This window comes from Medicago truncatula, chromosome 4 (genome assembly GCF_003473485.1).
Source record: "Medicago truncatula cultivar Jemalong A17 chromosome 4, MtrunA17r5.0-ANR, whole genome shotgun sequence".
Lineage (NCBI taxonomy): Eukaryota > Viridiplantae > Streptophyta > Magnoliopsida > Fabales > Fabaceae > Medicago > Medicago truncatula.
In genome coordinates, this window is record NC_053045.1 from 46,749,972 (window position 1) to 46,767,551 (window position 17,580).

Consider the following 17,580-nt stretch of genomic DNA (forward strand, 5'->3'; position numbering starts at 1 on the left):
TTTCTTTTTGGTACGACAAAATATAGATTTAGGGAATCAAAATTATAAAGAATCTTTGATCTTATTGAAGATTCTGAGTGAAAAAAAATTGCATGACCTACCAAGTGTAAAATTCTAAACTTAAATCCAAGTCAAAGCAAAGTTAGCACAAGATACGTTCATTTGTAGCACAACTGCAATTGATTTTTTTGTTACATGAGAAAACAAAAACTAAAGTCTACTAAAAAAGCCAAAGACATATAAGGAAGGAAGAGGCTCATTAATAATCATAATCAAAGAGACTAGATTGCAAGTTCCTATTTTACAAAGGATATTCGCATAAGCATTTCCTTTACATTTCAAAACAAAATTTCGATCCTTTTATCGTAATCTTTGACAATTTCAAGCATTTTCAAGCACATTAGCATAGTGGTGATACTAATGAATTTCCATAAGCACTAATTTAACAGGAAGGGATTCATAATGACAAATGACTTTTTTAAGTCCCGCTTGCCAAACTTACAGAACTGGTCCAATATTAAATCAACATTCAAAAGCTGCTCAAAATACAAGCAACAATATGATGCAAAAGAGATAGATAGAGTAGCAGTGACTGATAGAAAGTTAGGGTTGATGAAGTGACACGAGGTGTTAAACAATATGATAGAAACTGGTACCAATAATTTTTTTTTTGGTCTAGTAGTCTAGTGGTTAGAGCTCACACATTTAAATGTGGAGAAGTGGGGTGTCCGGGGTTCGAACCCCGACCCCTGCATAAATTTATGCAATATCCCTGCCAATTGAGCTAAGCTCGCGGGGACGGTACCAATATTAATTACACCGAAGAAAAACAACAGACTTTTATTGATCAAACAGAGATGAAATACATACATACACAACACACTACTGCAGAATTACAATGTTAAGCAGCAAAGAGGAATTGCAGGTCACGTTTCCTACCATGTTTAGAGCGCATAATTCTCACCCACCCAAATAACCACTCAATAACTCCTTGATAATCAACTATGCCCTGCCCTTTACCCACTTGCTCTTACAACACAATTGAAACATAGCTGCCAAATAAAAACATAACTAACCAAAGTCAGTTCTGACCTAACACAATACCAAACCACCAGAAATAGTTAAAACTCTGAAGTTTAGAGTTGCGACCAAAAATGTATGGGAAGTTTCAATTTCTAGTACATAGACTATGTTGAACAAACCTTTTAATTGTATTCTTGAATGACAAAGATGGAACTTAACAACAACAAAAATTGAAGAATCAAAAGATAGAACCCAAAACCAAATGCAAGAACTAGAAGCTCTGCAATCTGAAAGTGCTTTTCTTTCTACTTTAATAGTTGGAATGTAATTAAATATGCAGCCAGGTGCTTTAAAGCCAAAATCATGTTTATTGCTTGGGAGTAATGGTTTGGATATTGATAATGATATAAGCAAAACCATATCAAAATAAATCCCAAAATAAGGATTTATTTATAAACCAAACCAAACCAAATTTGATAGAGGAGAACAAATCACAAGAATAAATACGATTACAGTTTGATCATAGTCTTGCTCCCCTTCGCATGGAATCACATACAAACTTCCTCCAACATTAAACATTAGAAAAGCAAACATATCCACATACTACAAGTTAAAAACAAATCTACAATTACAAAAGTTAAAAGTTCACCAGAAAATGAAGAAATCATAACCTAACAACCAAATATAGTTTTAATTTTTTAAACCATAAATCCAAAATAAACATGATAAACCAAAGTTAAATAAATACAAGCAAATCAATCATCATCGACATCATCGTTATCTTCAAAACCAAAGTCATTAGAAGCTTGCTCCATTTTTTCATCATTATCAATTTCATTCTTTATTTCTTCAAAGTCGTCGTCATCGTCTTCTCCATCTACATATCATAATTGAAGAACTTAATAACAAAATTTACCCTATCAAAACAATACAATCACACACACACACACACACACAAATATAAATATAATTTAGAGAATTACCCTCGCTAAAAAAATTGTACAACCAACTGCGAGTACAAATTCTAGCTTCCACATTCATCGGCAACATACGATCTTTATACTTGTTAAAGACACGTGAGCCCATGCAAAATTCAGAATCAGAAGCTACAGCGGCAATGGGAACACTTAACAAGTCGCAGGCCAATATTGATAGATCCGGAAATCGATCATTATTACTCTTCCACCATTGTAATACATCCATTTCTGCATAACAACGAAAATCCAAAACTGACTCATCTAAGTAAACATCAAGTTGAGACTTTCCAGTTTTGGTAACAAGCTGCTGATGGTGCACTTTCAATTCCTATTACATTTCACAAGTGAAAAGGAAACCAATGAAGTTAAACAAATTCAAGATAGAATGTAATTTAAGTGTTGATCCAAAAAATATATAAAAACTTACATCAAATAGGCCATGAGATAAAGACTTTAATTTCTTTTGTAATGGCATGCTAGAAGATTGGTCCTGATTCTCCTTAATAGTTCTTTGAACCCCAGCAGTAGTGCTGTTGCCAGAATGCTTCTCAAATAGCATGCACAACTTTCTCTTTACTTGCTGTAGCTTCCTTTCACAGGTTGATGCATCCAGTTTTGAATAACAATAAGCCAAGGTTGTAAACTTCATCCGTGGGTCAAGAACCGCTCCCAATGCAAGAACAACACTATACTCATCCCAATATTTCTCAAACTTGCTCATCATCCTTTCAGCCATTTTCTTTATATCTTCATCTTCATCTCCCAAACTATCAACTAGAACACATTGGACTTTCCAAACTTGTAAAAAATACAAGTTGGAAGTAGGATGTGTTGTGCTATTAATCATGTTGGCAGTTTCACAAAAAGGCAACAGGAATGCACAAATCTTTTCTACTCTTTTCCACTCTTCCGCCGAAGGACATAAATCATAACTATCATCATACAAGTGAAAACTTTCAAACGCACACCGGTATTTAAGAGCTCTTTCAAGCAACATATAAGTTGAACTCAAACTCATAGATATATCCAAATGTAAGTGAACCGAACTATCAACACCACCAACCTTTTCAAAGCACTCCTTAAATTTTTCCCTCCTACTCTTTGAATGCCTCACAAACATGATACTCTCTCTGATCTTATGCACACCACAGCTAACTAGTTTTAACGCTTCTTCAACTATCTGATTTAAAACGCGTGCAAAACAATTCACATGAAAGAACTCTCCATCACATAACAAACCATTTTGCAAAACAAGTTGAGTTTTCAATTGTTCTTGCAAAATCTCATTCTCAGATGAATCATCAATAGTGAGAGAGAAAATCTTTTTCTCTATTCCCCAATCATTCAACAACTCAACCATTCTCTCACAAATCTCCCCACTAGTAGGAGGATAAACAAGACGGAAATTGATAACCTTACTATTTAACTTCCAATTCGCGTCAACAAAATGAGCAGTCAAACAAATATAAGTCTCAGTAGTGTTAGATTCCCACAAATCAAAAGATAAAGATATCCTATTAGGAATGGTAGTTAATTGTTGTTTAAGCTTAGGTTTCTCTTTCGTGTACAAATGTGAAACGTAAGCTTCGATAACATTTCTAGGAGGTATAGGAATATTTGGATTTAAGAACTCGGAGTACTTCCTCATTCCCTCGAGCTCGAAAAAATGAAAGGGCAAATCATGTGCAAGGATCGTAGAAGCACATATTTCCACAAAGCGTGAATCCATTTGATCTACTTCGTTATCAAATTCTATCTTTTCTTCGGACATTTCTTCGAATACCTAGGTTACATTACAGCATTGTAGTAAATTATATGTATGATTATTATGTTTTGAAAATAGCAAGTTGTTATTATTGAATTGAAAGAGGAAGTTTGAAGAAAATACCTGTTCGTGAGACATCGGAGACGGCGGCGTGGTGACGGAGAGTGGCGGCAATGAGGGTTTTGGCGGGAATCACGAAATGAAGGAGAGAATTGAGTGATGAGTTCCCGGGCTTAGGTATTTATATTCCCCCAAAATTGACAAATTACTCTTCCATCCAAACCCAAAGTCCCAAACCCTAAAACGGATACCCGTCGGACTAAACGGTTTAGCTTTTTGATTTTTTTTTTTTTGAAAAATGTTACATGAATATCCTTTAATCATACATCATAATGTACACTCCATGCATTATGGACATTTTGATAAATTCATCTCACAACCATACTTTCTCTTTCATCTCCTCTCCCTTTTCCTTGCCACATGTCAGGATTTTGTGTGGATGTAAGAGATGTATTGCCACATGAAGGTGTGCATGTATCACCACTCTTTTTTTTAGTTCAATAAAACTAGATTCATATACTTTAAAAATATAAAAAAACTAGATTCATATCTCTTCAAGAAAGAGTGTTAATATTGTGGATGAAAAAAACTCTCCACTTATAATTTTTTTAAGGAATTTTCCACTAATAATATTAATATAGTTACTAGAAGAATAATATTTCTTTTTTTTTTTAAAACTCAAAAGAATAATATTATTTTTTTTTGTTATTGGGATGCGATGAATAATTTTATTTTTAGTCAAACCAAAAAAAGGTTAAATAAGTTTTTCGTCTCTAAAAATATAATAAATTTTGATTTTAATCCTTAAAAAATAAAATAAAATGCTTTGACCCTCCAAAAAAAAATGTTTCCATTTTTGCGTTATGCTCGTGTTAATGTTTACGTTATGAATATTTTTATGTTTAAGACGTGTTGAAGTTATTTCCATCTACTGCGTCAAATTCTTATATGTTCATATGTACAAGAATGTCAGGAACATTCCAAAATCAAGTCCATCATCGACCATTTTTTTAGAGGGAAAAAACATCTCGTTTTATTTTTTTAAAACTAAAATCAAAATTTGCTATGTTTTTAAAGACGGATAAATTATTTAACCCAATTGAAAAGGATTTGAGGCCAACAAAAAAACCTCACAAATTACTAACAAAGAATCTCTCACAAATTTTAAACTTAAGTTGTTATGTCTAGCCAAAAAATCCCTAACAAATAGCCAATAAAATTTGTAGCAAATGTTTTAATTAATGAGGGCGAAAAATGGCCACAAATATAAAAGAATTTGAAATTATGGTCATTTAGACGGACACAAATTATTTTACAAATTTTTTGACACTTGTGGTCGTCTATTATGTCACAAACATTAATTAATTTCTTTTATTAAGATTGTGAGGGATCAGACAACAATAAAGTTTAATACTCCCTCCGTCCTAAATTGTAAGACGTTTTGGCAATTTCACACGTATTAAGAAATGTAATTAATATTGTGTGGGGAAGAGAAATTATGAGTTGTTTTACAAAATTATCCCTAATAAATGGTATGGAAAAGATAAATGAAATAATTGAAAGAAGAGAGAGTAATTAATAGTTAAGGATATAATAAGAAAAGTAACATAAATATTTCATTGGTATTGTAAAGCGACATATAATTTGGGACAAATTTTTTTTCTAAAACGACATACAATTTAGGACGGAGGGAGTAATTTTTATTTAGGTTGGCGTTTGTGACGGGTTAGGCCACCACAAAGTTTGAGAAAAAATATCTCACAAATCTCATTTTCTATAAATATTATTAAATCTTCTAATTTCCTAAAATTTCATTCACTTTCTGTCTAAATGAGTAATGATAATTGAACATCTAAAATTTAACACATGCCGTATAAAAAATACATCTAAAATTGGTTAAAAAATACATCTAAACAAATATAAGTTTGACCTAAAAGGAAAATGTTATTATAAAAAGAACAACCGTATGAAATCAATATGTATCATTTCGACATTAATATTTTAAAACAAGTGTAAGAACAACCATATGAAAATACATTTAACAAAGTTTCCTATGAAGTTATAACATGCCATCTAAAAAAGACATTGAGGAACACATGAATTTTAAATTATTATCATCTGTAAGAATCTTAGGATGATAAACAATAGTTCCTTTGTCATTATTATCCACCTGATCTTGATCTATGTGTGCTACATGAACAACAACATATCATGTGTCATACCCCAATTTTAAAATACCTCATTTTTTATTTCGAGTCGGGCCTTCTTTTCTCTTTTTATTTTCTTTTCATCTTTTATTAATTTTATTTTAAGATTAGTTACTATTTTTATATTTAATAATTTTTATTTTCCATCTTTTAATTTTATTTTTCTTTACATAATTTAGTTTAATTTGTTTTTATTTTATTTCGTATTAGATTTATTTTATTTTTATTTTATTTCTTTTTAATTAATTAATGTCCAAAAAAAACAAAGTGTCAATAGGTCCAAAAATAAAATGTACAAGGTCTAAAAAAAAAATTCAAGTCAAGTGTCAACTTTAACATTCCTTTTTTCAAAATTCACCATAATTGTCCATCATTTCCATTAAATCAATTTTCCTTTTTTCATCAAACTCCTCACCTATAAATAGAGCATTCATTCCACACAATTTGACACACCAAAAGTTCTCTTGAGTTGTCAAAGAATTTTTCTCTCTTCTCCCTATTTAGCTTGTGTTAACGAGCTATTCTTTTCTTCTCCCTCTTTTTTTTTTTCTGTCCCTTCGGTAATTTTTGTCCCTTCGATTGTCCATTTCTTTTATTTTCTTGCATTTTATTTCTTTTTAGCATTTTTGCATTTTTTTATTTCCATTTAGCATTTTAATTATTGTTATTTATTTTCCAACAATTATAATGTATTTAGGTCCAATGTAAATATAAATGAGAAAAGTGTGTGGGTGTGTGTGTCCTTTTATTTCTTTACCGCCTTATATATATCCAAAAATACAAAAAAATTAGATTAGAGATTTTGTGGTGATCCAACGTCACTACAAAAATCCACGCGCTTTTATTTTTATTGCTCCGTTAGTTTAATTTTTATTTAATATTCCAAAAAAAAAACAAAAAACGTGCAAATAATCAAAATCACAAAAATATTTTCATAATAAACCTTGATCCAAATCAAGTGACCGCATTTTTATTTTATTTTCTTAATCAAACTTCAATCAATTTAACTTTACTTTAAGTCTCTTTTTTTCAATATTAAAAAACACAAACAAATACTCATTTGCCACTTGGCTTTTCATTTTAAAACCTTTTTCAAAACAAATAAAAAACACCAAACCAATCAAACGTCAATTTCTACCCCGAACTACGAGGTTTTGATCCCTCATGGGTACGTAGGCAGATGATCATGTCCTTCCAAATCAATAAAAATGTAGATAAATTGTGTATTGAATAAATTTAATTTTAACTTCTTTAAAAAAAATATTTTTTGATGATTTGAGACACACTTTTTGCGAGAAAAAAAAAAGAACTTTGGAGAAATGAATGGAAGAGTGATAGAGAAGTGTAGTACAAGGGCTAGATATATGTTAATTCCCAAAATTCGTAAGTCATGTTCAAGAGTAAACGGTTTGTAATTTCCGGCGAAGAATTCTAGAAAATTTGAGATACAATCCAAAATACCTAAAGAACAATTTTTTAACCTTTTTTTTTTTTTTTTTTTTTTATCAAAGGCTCGCATAATATTATGTTCACAAGAGAAAAGATATGCTCGACTAATTGGACCTCTGTGTTAACTGTGCTTAATTCCTAAACATATTCAAGAGAAAAAATATGTGCTTCCCAACATACTCGTTCCATATATTGCTATTTTATCTTCCATGTTTTGTCTTCTTCCATTCTTCTTTTCTTAGGTCGTCTCTCAAGAAGGCGTGTTTAAGCCGCACACTTACGTCTTTATCTTTTGATTTGTTTTGTCTGGAGATTTAATTAATTATTAAGTTCACATCTCAATCAAAATTAAATAATAATCATCCCTGATTCACAACTATTTCAAACTTCAGTTTCTCTACCAATAGTAACACAGAAGAATCAAATTACATAATAACAATAATAAGTATAGCAAATACATGTGTTTTCCGTCTTAGAAATGAAATACTCCATAGATCTATTTCTGGGGGACTTTTAATTGATATATAAAAAAAAGTTATCCTTAAAGTCGACAAAATTAATTCCTACATTAATTTTCTAAACTTTTGACCTCAACAAACACACAAAGAAAGAAAGAAAAAACACACAAAAGACTAGTCAGCTCCCATGTCCTCGAAAGGGACTGAACTGACGTCAATTTTTTTATTTCTAATTACAAGCATCTTATATATAATTTGTCTCTAAATATAAACTTAATTTTTAAATTACTAGATATACTAATTTGTTATGTGAGATGAAAAAAGAGAATTGATCACACAAAGTTATTTTAGTAACATCAATAGACACATTAGATTAGATACACTAAATATTTTAGTAACTTAATTGATGTTTAAAGTGTGTGTGTGTGTGTTGTGAGAGAATTGTACTCTCCTCATTTTATTATATTTACTGCCTCGTCTAAAATATTTATTTGAATTATTAATAAAGCATTTATATAATTGGGCAATTTCCATGAATATGATCCATCCAGGAGAATCAAAAGACTAAAAATGTTGGCCCTGCATCAATGTGACTTGTTTGAAAAATCAACGCCTCTTTCATCACCATTCAATTCATTCTTCTGCTTCCAATTCCAAGTTTACAAGTCAAAGTCAATAATTTATCTCTATTATTCAAAGCCCATTCAACATTGCTAGTGCTTTCCATTCCATCCAAACCAAAAAAAACCTCAAACTCATAATGTGAATTCAATAAACCCAACGCCCCCACTTAGTTATATAAAAAAAACACCACACCACACCACACCACACCACACACAAGATAAGAAAGAACATGAGTGGAGGGAACAAGATGGTTACTGTATGGTTAATCACCGTTGCAGTAGTACTAGTAGCAAGTGTTGGAATAACAGTAACAGAAGCTCAACCAGAAGCAAACTTCAAGTGTCTAACAGAAAACGCTACGTGTCGTAGTTTAACCGACTACACCAGCACAAACTCAACAACCTTGAAGGAAATAGCTACCTTGTTCGGTGTAAAACACTTCCTAGACCTCCTTGGAGCTAACAACCTTCCAAGCAACACCAACAACAGTTACAAAGTTAATCCCAACCAAGTCATCAAGGTTCCATTCCCCTGCAAATGTAGTAACAGAACAGGTAAATAACTACTTATCACTTACTTATACTGTAAATAAGAACAAATTAACAATTAACATTCACCGTTTCAACAGGTACTTCCAATCATGTACCTCGTTACAAGATTGTACCGGGTGATACCCTGGACGCAATAGCCAGGGTTAGATTTGCGGGTTTGGTTAAGTATCAACAGATCCAAACTGCTAATAAGATTCCAGATGCTAATAATATAACTGCTGGTGCTACCATTTGGATTCCTTTGCCTTGTAGCTGTGATCCGGTGGATGGTACCAGTGTGATGCATTATGCACATATTGTTCCAATGGGGAGTAGTATTCAATCTATTGCTCAACAATATGCTATTAGTCAACAGACTCTGCTGTCACTCAACGATCTTGATGACCCTAAAAACCTTCTAGCTGGTCAGCTTCTTGATGTTCCCCTTCCAGGTTAATTTCTTGAATTTATTGTACATGGTAGATTTGTTTATTTTTTGTTGAAATTGAAAGTATGAAGAAACTGATTACAAATTAATATATGCTCATTTTATACAGTGGAGATAATGAATAAAGCTAACTAATAACTAATCAGAACTAATTTTTAACTATTTTAAACTGATTCTAAATAATATCAAACTATATATAACCCTATGTTTTTAGTTAAATTAAAATTTTCTTTGTGTGTTTGATTTGTGTGATGATGTTGGCAGTTTGTAACTCGAGTATCAAAAGTGATTCATTGGATTTTCCATTACTTGTGCCGAATGCGACATATTTCTACACTGCACATGAATGTGTCAAATGTAAATGTGACTCTACTGGTGATAACAAAAACTTACAATGTGAGGCATCGAATCTAAAACCGATAAATAATTGGTCGGTTTGTCCGTCTCTGAAATGCTCTGGGAGTGTGTTGCTTGGGAACACTACATCCACAGATTCGTGTAGCCGTAGAGTTTGTGATTACACTGGTTATACTTCTTCTCGCAATATCTCTACCACTCTTGCTACTCAGAACACTTGTGCCGGTTAGTTAGTTAGTTTGTTAGTTAGTTACGGATTATGTATTTGGTTTGTGATATTACTTGCTGATTGCTAATGATCTCTTTGATTGTTTCTGATTTGTTTTTAAACAGTGGCACCTAGTGGTTCCGGTGATTCAGGTTCAGGGGCATCTAGGAGCATGTTGAATGGCTGGGTTTTGAATAAGCTTCTAATTCTCATTCACTTTCTCATCTTATTTGTCTATCTTTTGTAGTACAACTCCCAGCATCTTTGTTCTTTTTCTTTTTTTCTTTCTATGGATTAGTAATTTCTGAGTTCATTGTTCGGTGTTGTGACTTGTGAGTGTCAACTCAACTTTTTATTTTATTTCTTCTATTTAGTGCTTGTTTGGATTGAGAGTTAGGTTGAATCACACTGCTACAGTGATTTTGTCAAACTCACATTGATTTCAAAGATAGACTTACAATATTTGTAACATAGTATGTTCTGAAGAATAAGAATTTTATCTGAACTTCAATGATGTGTATGTTCTTAATACTTTCTCTGCTATCCATTCCACTCACTTGTTCACGACTTCTCTTAGTTCTTAAGAGGAGGCAGAAAGTTAGCAGATAAGAAAATTCTTCGTCTAGAGGAATTAAGAGTTAGGCCATTATTGACTATGGCTAATGAGGATGATTAATCTTAATTTGGACCATTAGACTTTTTCAGTTTCAAAGTGGAAAAAAAAAACTAGGATTTTGCTTAATATTAATGTGTGAGCTGAATTTTCCACAGGTCTTCTTCATGGTGGACATTTAAGAGATTGATATCACAAGTTATATGTAGTTTTAGATGATGTGCAAGTTGCCTGTGCACAATCCAAGTGGGATGACCATGATTTATCCCACTTCTTTCCTCCATTATCTTTTCATTTTCTACATTTTCAATAGTGTTGGACGTGAGGAGGTGGAGAAAATTCTAGTTCCAGGTAGAATAGATCAAGTTTAAGACAGTACCTTAACCATGAGAGATGCACTAAAAAAATTGTAACTCAAGTCATCAAGTAGGATTTCAATTTATATAGTCTCGTTGGCTGTTGTGTTTTGTATGAGAAACACAACAGCTTTTTTTGTGATTACAGGTCCGGTGTTCCAACTTCCTACATAGAGCTAATAAAGTTGCTCAAATAGTTGCAACTTATCAGAAATTCAATTTTCGCAGAAATTCAATTTCTGCAGCAATAAGCTATATTAGTGAAACAATATTATTTTAAAAGAACTTTTAAATACATTAATGAACACAGATACCCCCCTGCTTCTTTCTTATTGTTCAACACTGAAGTGGACCAAACCTTTAGCTTCCTTCTCACTCTCCACAACTACAACATTATCTGATACATTGGTCACAGAATGTGCTACAAATTTTGGCTCCCCTTGAGCATAAAATGAATATTGAACATGACTAATCCGATTAGGAAATACCAAAACTGATGAAAAATCAGCCTCCCACTTTGTGCCATTACCACTCACAGTTAACTTACCAACCGTTGATCTCAAGCCCATACCATTCACATTGTTTCTATCAATCACCACTTGATCAACATTACTAAATTGCCCTTCTAGACTTACAATTGGAACCTTCTTATTAGGATCACCATTGAACATATTATCCACTATGTTCAAACCCAAAATTTGACCTTCAGCAGCCTTTATTAAAATATTAGCATCCCCAAGAAATAGACAATTAGTGACATGAACTTGAACAGGGTCTTCCGTTACTATACCAGTATAATCCATATAACAGTTGTCAATTCTAGTTAAAGAATTTCCTGCCAATTTCACTAAGATACCTATACCTCCAAATCCTGCTGCTTTGTTATAACAATGCACCCCTGATAGAATGTTAGCCTGACCTCTTAGCACAATACCAGTGGCTGCCGAGAAAATCGCGACATCAGTGATTGCATTGTCATTACTAGCAAGATCAATACCGACCCCGGAATAGTCCTTCTCGCCATGGTCACCGCCAACTGTTGAGTGTTGTCCAAGAAAACAACTTGATATGAATGTCTCATGCCCTTGCTGCACTAGAATTCCTTCTGTGGTGAAATGCAAGAAGAAGCAGTTGTTGATCCGGGTTCTAGCGGAATCAACAATGAAAAGTCCTCCTCCTCTGTACCTTGAATCAAAGAGGATGTCCCTGAAAGTTACGTCTTCATAGTATATTCCATTGTTTTGTGCATAAATTCCACTGAAGTTACCACCTTGCATATATTCTTTTGTCTGAAGTTTCTTGGAATTTGATGACCACATCTCAACTAGATGTCGGTCACCAGGAAAAGTATCAGATGCTCTCAAGGTTCCTCCTTTTACCTATTCAATCATACTTTTCATAAAGTTAAGATGCAAAGAAAATACATGTTAAGATGAAAAGTAGGTGCACACACATGATGTGTTGTTTACTTGAGTAGAAAACTAACTTGGATCCTAAATGTTTTTTACTGCATTTAGGTCAATTATCCTTTGGCAGTATTAAGTGCCAAATTTATTGGATGAATCCTTACTAGTCTTTAGCAAGACCCAATATTTAAAGACCTGTCTGAAAGAATTTAAACTTTTTGTAAAGAGAAAAGTTATAAACAGACAAACACGTGTCATGGTCTGCATATTAACTCGTGTAAGCCTAGCCTAAAGTAATAAAAAGAACACCACCTTGTGTTTTCTGAAAAAACAGTAAAATGAAGAGAGAAAAAAAGTATTCTGGTTTCTAATCGTTTTAAGTTAGTTTGCTGGTTTTGAATTAAAAAGATATGAGGGGATATATTTAAACTATTTTATATTTATTTGTTCTTTCCTCAACCATATTTCATTTAAGATTTGATTGGTATATAATACAATATCATTATACTACTAACATAATTGAATTGTTATGTTAAAACAAATTTGCATTTCTTCCACATGCTACAAAATAAATGGCAGAAAAAGATGTTACTACTCACCACAATATTGCCACCTGGGAGTAAAGTAATCGGCTTACTGATTTTGTAGTCTCCACCTTGCAAATCAATAATAACACCTCCCAAATCATTCACCCCTGCTACCAATTGAAGACCCTTTTGCAACTTAAATGCATCCTCCACTACTTTCAAAATGGCATCACTACTCTCTTCTGATCCTGTTGGGTCAGCGCCATATTCACTCGGGTACAATACCCTGTTACTCTAATAATGCACATTGTACATTGTTAAAAATCAGTAGAAAAATAATCAATAATTCAATGTACGTAGCTTAATTACTTACCATCTTTGTTTGTGAAGAAATAGGTGGTGATGCCAAAGGACTAGCTTGTTGTTGCTCAAGTTTGTGCTTGAATTCTGATAGCTTTTGTTCTCTGGTGAAAAATGTGAAACATGTAGCTGCTTTTACTAACAACACCAATAATAAAACAAAATACACCACTGAGAATCTCATACTTTAACACACAAAAAATATTGAAACAGATTTATAATGGCTCTCATAAACAGAAGAAATTGAGTGTATGATGGTTACTACGTTTACAACTGTATCTTTTTTATGTGGGTTGAAGGACTTGAAGTGAAGGTGAAGCTATAGAAAAAGTGCATGTGTTAGGCTTTTAAGGACATTGAATTGAATTTCACAGTGGGTGTGGGGCCTCACTTACCTCACTTGTAAAGAAGACACAAGGACAACAAAGCAAAAGTAGTTGTGGTCATTTATAGGCTTGGACCGGTTAGTACGCTCTTGGGACTTGGTGTTTTACCTGGTACTTTTTAATTTGGTAAATTTTTGAATATTCGTGATCAAAGTATTATTGATTAGAGTTATAAACTGAAAAAAATAATTAATGATGTATTGAGAAGTGAAATGACTCATTTATTTTGGAACACTTTTTTATTAAAAATGACTCGGTTATTAAGGAAGGGATGGAGGGAGTAGTACTTTTTAATTGATGAAAATTAAATGAGTCTTATTAAATCATTTAGTAGGACAAATTAAAATTTTAACTCAATTAAAGAGTGCAAGTAAAAAAATCAGTGTTACAAGCGCAATATATTGGAAACCATAATTTTTAGACCATATCAATAGTTTTCTTAACTAGACTCTTGACCCCGCGCTGTCGCGCGGGTCTCTTATAGACTATTGAGCAATATATTTTGATTACAATCAACTCAAACAAACTGAAAAATAAGTCATTCTAGGATATCATGTATCATTGATCAATGTGACATACATGAATTTTTTTTATAAGAAAGTCAAACAGTTAAACAAAAAATCAAAGTACATTTTGATTTTTTTTTTTGTAAACTACATTAGATGTGACATAGCTATCTTCCACTTCATCATCAATAATCAATATCTTAAAATTTTTCCTTAATGTAACTCTTGACAATGCAACATATAGCTACCCATGTCAAAAAATTGGTTGAGGCAAATACATACCTTTGGTTGCCATGGATGCGCTTAAAAAGAGCTCAAGATATCAAATGTTTTCTACTAAGCTTTTGTATGCAGGTGAGCTAACTTGAGACAATGGCCAAACAAACCAAATGGTGTCACCAATTTATAGGAATGACATGAGGTTCTTAGTTGGCGTGAACATAACATTCAGAAACACAAAAAAACCAAGAATTAAATGATGTCTCCTAGTTGTAGGTTCCAAAGGTGTGCAACTAAACACTTTGAGCAACTAAACACTTCTAGAGCCCCGCGTCTTGCATGTTTTTTCATGTTTGCATTTATTATTGGCATGGCTTTAAGTAGCAAAAAACGTGCATAATTAAATTGGTGAAGACAATGTTAAGTAGTAGTTAGTTGCTCATTAATGTGATGATTTAGGAGGGAAATCACTTCATATTCAAGGTTAAATTTGTCATTTTAGGGTGTTAGGGCTGCATTAGGATTAGGGATTTAGGGAAATCAGACTTTCTTTGATTTTAAGTAAGTAAGATTTAAAATAAAAACATCTTAAGAAGAAAGTAAAAATAAAACCTAAAAACATGACATGGTACCTCCCTGAAGCGTACTTGAAGTGACTGCTAATGATTCTAAATTGAGAAGGTCTAGCAGCCAGCTGAATAGAACCAAAGCATCTATCGGTAAAGCTTCATAGTGTGTTAACTTGATATTTACTCGTTTAACAGAAGAAAGACCACTCCCACACATATTATATGATTAGGACTACCGCTAAAAGTAAAGGTACATAGACTTGGAGTAGATAGCTCAATTTTCTCAAATTTGAATGAATTATTGTGCATAGCTAAATTGACAAGTTGTTCACTTGATATGTTGAATCACGAAGGGTCAAGCTATTTAGCCTTTTAAAGGCCAAAAAGGGCGTAGCACAACCGTTTTCACCACCACAAAAGACGAAATTTGTTACACCTAAGCTAGTTAATGCGGGCAAATTCAAAGATTTTGGAAATAATGTTCGAGCATCACTATCAACATTGCCTCTAGGGTAAATTGAAAACATAAGAGATGTAAGAGCGTGACAAGAAGAAACATAGTTTATAATCTTCTTAAGAAGTTGAGGCACAATATCACCATGATGGTCGTAACATGAAGAGTCAGAACTTTAGACACAATAATTTGAATTGTTTAACAGTGGAAAATCTTGAAGAATGCAATATAAGAGATGGAATACGTTTCGAGAGATGTTTCCATCTCTTGGACAAAACACAAGTTCGAATGGCATGTTTGGTATTCAACGATGACAAAATGTAAAGGAGAATACCGTCGGGTAAGTCACTCGGCCTGTCTTCATTTTCTGCAATTTTAACTTTACAGATCCTTCTTTTCTTCGATTTTTGTCGAATCCTGCTCTCTTCGAGAAAATCATCCATACGCCTCGTTTCATCTCTGATAAACATTGAAAAGGAACAGCAAAATGGAATAATATTCTGCAATGCAATAGAACAAGGAGAAAATGAGTAATTCTACAGGGAAATTTCAAGCATAATCAAAGGCGTGTTCGATTGCAACGAGAAACAATTTGGAAGAAAAAGCTAGGGTTCGAGAAATACCTTGTTGTTCAGTGTGACTTCGGGTACTTCAAGGACTCTTACACATACTAGATTGACGTGCGAATCTATGATTTTATTTCTAAGGTTCGCTTTGTTTAATCTTAACGAAGGGAAAATTTGGCGCCATTCCAAATTTGCAACGAGAGATTCAATCTTGCTGTTGGTACACGAGGAAATGCTATTTTTGATATTTAAATAACTTGCATATGAAAAAAGTTGTGGTGTGTTTAGTGAGGATAAGAGAATCATAGTTTTTGTCTTGTCTCTTGGGTTTAGTTTGTGGTGGCATTTATCATAGGAAGGTATAATCCTTTTCCACCGTGGGAAAAATTATTCTTGATCATTGATATATTAATAAAAATAATGAATGGTTGAGATGGATTACCTGAAACCTAGTTAACTTTTTGGTTTTAAAAACTGTATAAAATTTGTGACCCCACATTACATAGGTTTAATGTTATTTTATTTAATGGGCTATAAACACAATATATGAACAATTGGCCTATTGTTATTGAATTTTTAATATTGATAAAAAATTGTAAAATAAAATTAAAAACTCTTGATTTAAAAAATAATAGTCAGTAGACAATATTGTCGTACAATTTATACATGTTACAACCATCAATCGCTAATTAATTAAGTAAATTGATTTTCGTATGTATCTTAAAAATAATAATAAGAGAATTTATAATAGAATAATTTGACGCATAATTCGCGCTTTGACGTTTAATCCGTACGGATCACGGTCTGTTGCTAGTTTTTTTTCTTAAACATTTAATCCTAAAAATCATTAAAAAAAACAAATAAAACTAAACGGAAAAAAAAAATCAAAAATCAAAAGCAAAAAAATATTTAAAATGGTTGTTCCTCAAAGCCTATGTAAAAACTAAAACATTAAAAAAAAATATGGCTTGTTTGCCAAAATGAAAATAAAACAACAAAAAAAAAAAATGAAAACAAATGCGATGCATAAGGTGGTGGTGGTGTGCAAAGTAATGTTTTCTAAAAGGGATATGTAATTCAAACCAAAAACCAAACAAAATATGTAGCAACTTATTGCAATGCCATGTGTAGGTAAAATGTGACCTTTCCCATGGTGGGAAATGGGAAAGGATTAGACCTTCCCATTGTAAATGCCACCTCAGTTTGTTATGTTTTAAAATAAAAACTGTTTTACAATTGAGCAATGATATTTGTATATGTGAGTATGAGAGAGAAAGTTGTCAAAAAGTTGTCACAAAATAATTGTACAAATATCATTTCTCTTTATAGTTAAACACCGTATAATTGGAGTTGATTTGTCGTGTTCTTCGTTTTGTAGCATATCTTCTTTTTTCATGTTTAAAATCTACACTTCTTTATAAAAGTATCCACAACTGAGACATTCATTTTTGGGTTCTTAAATGGGTGACACGTGTAGGTGACTCATTTATAATTTTTTAATAGTAGTACTTA

General features: G+C 32.5%; 3 protein-coding genes across 3 annotated transcripts; 1 reads left to right on the forward strand and 2 right to left on the reverse strand.

Moving 5' to 3' along the window:
* Positions 1 to 1,566: 1,566 nt before the first annotated feature.
* LOC112421086 (zinc finger BED domain-containing protein RICESLEEPER 2) lies at positions 1,567 to 4,043 on the reverse strand. The gene is made up of 4 exons (XM_024781268.2): positions 3,889 to 4,043; positions 2,428 to 3,783; positions 2,007 to 2,328; positions 1,567 to 1,900 (listed from the first exon to the last, which is right to left on the reverse strand). Exons 1-4 carry the CDS (start codon positions 3,901 to 3,903, stop codon positions 1,779 to 1,781), a joined length of 1,815 nt encoding a protein of 604 aa, XP_024637036.1. The 5' UTR covers positions 3,904 to 4,043; the 3' UTR covers positions 1,567 to 1,778.
* A 4,604-nt stretch (positions 4,044 to 8,647) lies between these two features.
* LOC25493434 (lysM domain-containing GPI-anchored protein 2) lies at positions 8,648 to 10,620 on the forward strand. The gene is made up of 4 exons (XM_013601930.3): positions 8,648 to 9,117; positions 9,192 to 9,545; positions 9,806 to 10,123; positions 10,232 to 10,620. Exons 1-4 carry the CDS (start codon positions 8,793 to 8,795, stop codon positions 10,351 to 10,353), a joined length of 1,119 nt encoding a protein of 372 aa, XP_013457384.1. The 5' UTR covers positions 8,648 to 8,792; the 3' UTR covers positions 10,354 to 10,620.
* A 509-nt stretch (positions 10,621 to 11,129) lies between these two features.
* On the reverse strand, positions 11,130 to 13,768 carry LOC25493435 (polygalacturonase QRT3). The gene is made up of 3 exons (XM_013601931.3): positions 13,382 to 13,768; positions 13,081 to 13,302; positions 11,130 to 12,454 (listed from the first exon to the last, which is right to left on the reverse strand). Exons 1-3 carry the CDS (start codon positions 13,550 to 13,552, stop codon positions 11,405 to 11,407), a joined length of 1,443 nt encoding a protein of 480 aa, XP_013457385.1. The 5' UTR covers positions 13,553 to 13,768; the 3' UTR covers positions 11,130 to 11,404.
* Between the last annotated feature and the right edge of the window lie 3,812 nt (positions 13,769 to 17,580).

Excerpts from the sequence above, each read along its gene's own strand:
- LOC25493435 (XM_013601931.3), bottom strand. The coding sequence starts at position 13,552 with ATGAGATTCTCAGTGGTGTATTTTGTTTTATTATTGGTGTTGTTAGTA. Across the intron at positions 13,303-13,381 it reads TTTCTTCACAAACAAAGATG|AGTAACAGGGTATTGTACCC; the intron begins GTAAGTAATTAA and ends GTGCATTATTAG. Across the intron at positions 12,455-13,080 it reads TCCCAGGTGGCAATATTGTG|GTAAAAGGAGGAACCTTGAG; the intron begins GTGAGTAGTAAC and ends ATGATTGAATAG.
- LOC25493434 (XM_013601930.3), top strand. The coding sequence starts at position 8,793 with ATGAGTGGAGGGAACAAGATGGTTACTGTATGGTTAATCACCGTTGCA. Across the intron at positions 9,118-9,191 it reads CAAATGTAGTAACAGAACAG|GTACTTCCAATCATGTACCT; the intron begins GTAAATAACTAC and ends CCGTTTCAACAG. Across the intron at positions 9,546-9,805 it reads TCTTGATGTTCCCCTTCCAG|TTTGTAACTCGAGTATCAAA; the intron begins GTTAATTTCTTG and ends TGATGTTGGCAG.
- LOC112421086 (XM_024781268.2), bottom strand. Across the intron at positions 2,329-2,427 it reads TATCTCATGGCCTATTTGAT|GAATTGAAAGTGCACCATCA; the intron begins GTAAGTTTTTAT and ends GAAATGTAATAG. Across the intron at positions 1,901-2,006 it reads GTACAATTTTTTTAGCGAGG|ATGGAGAAGACGATGACGAC; the intron begins GTAATTCTCTAA and ends TATGATATGTAG.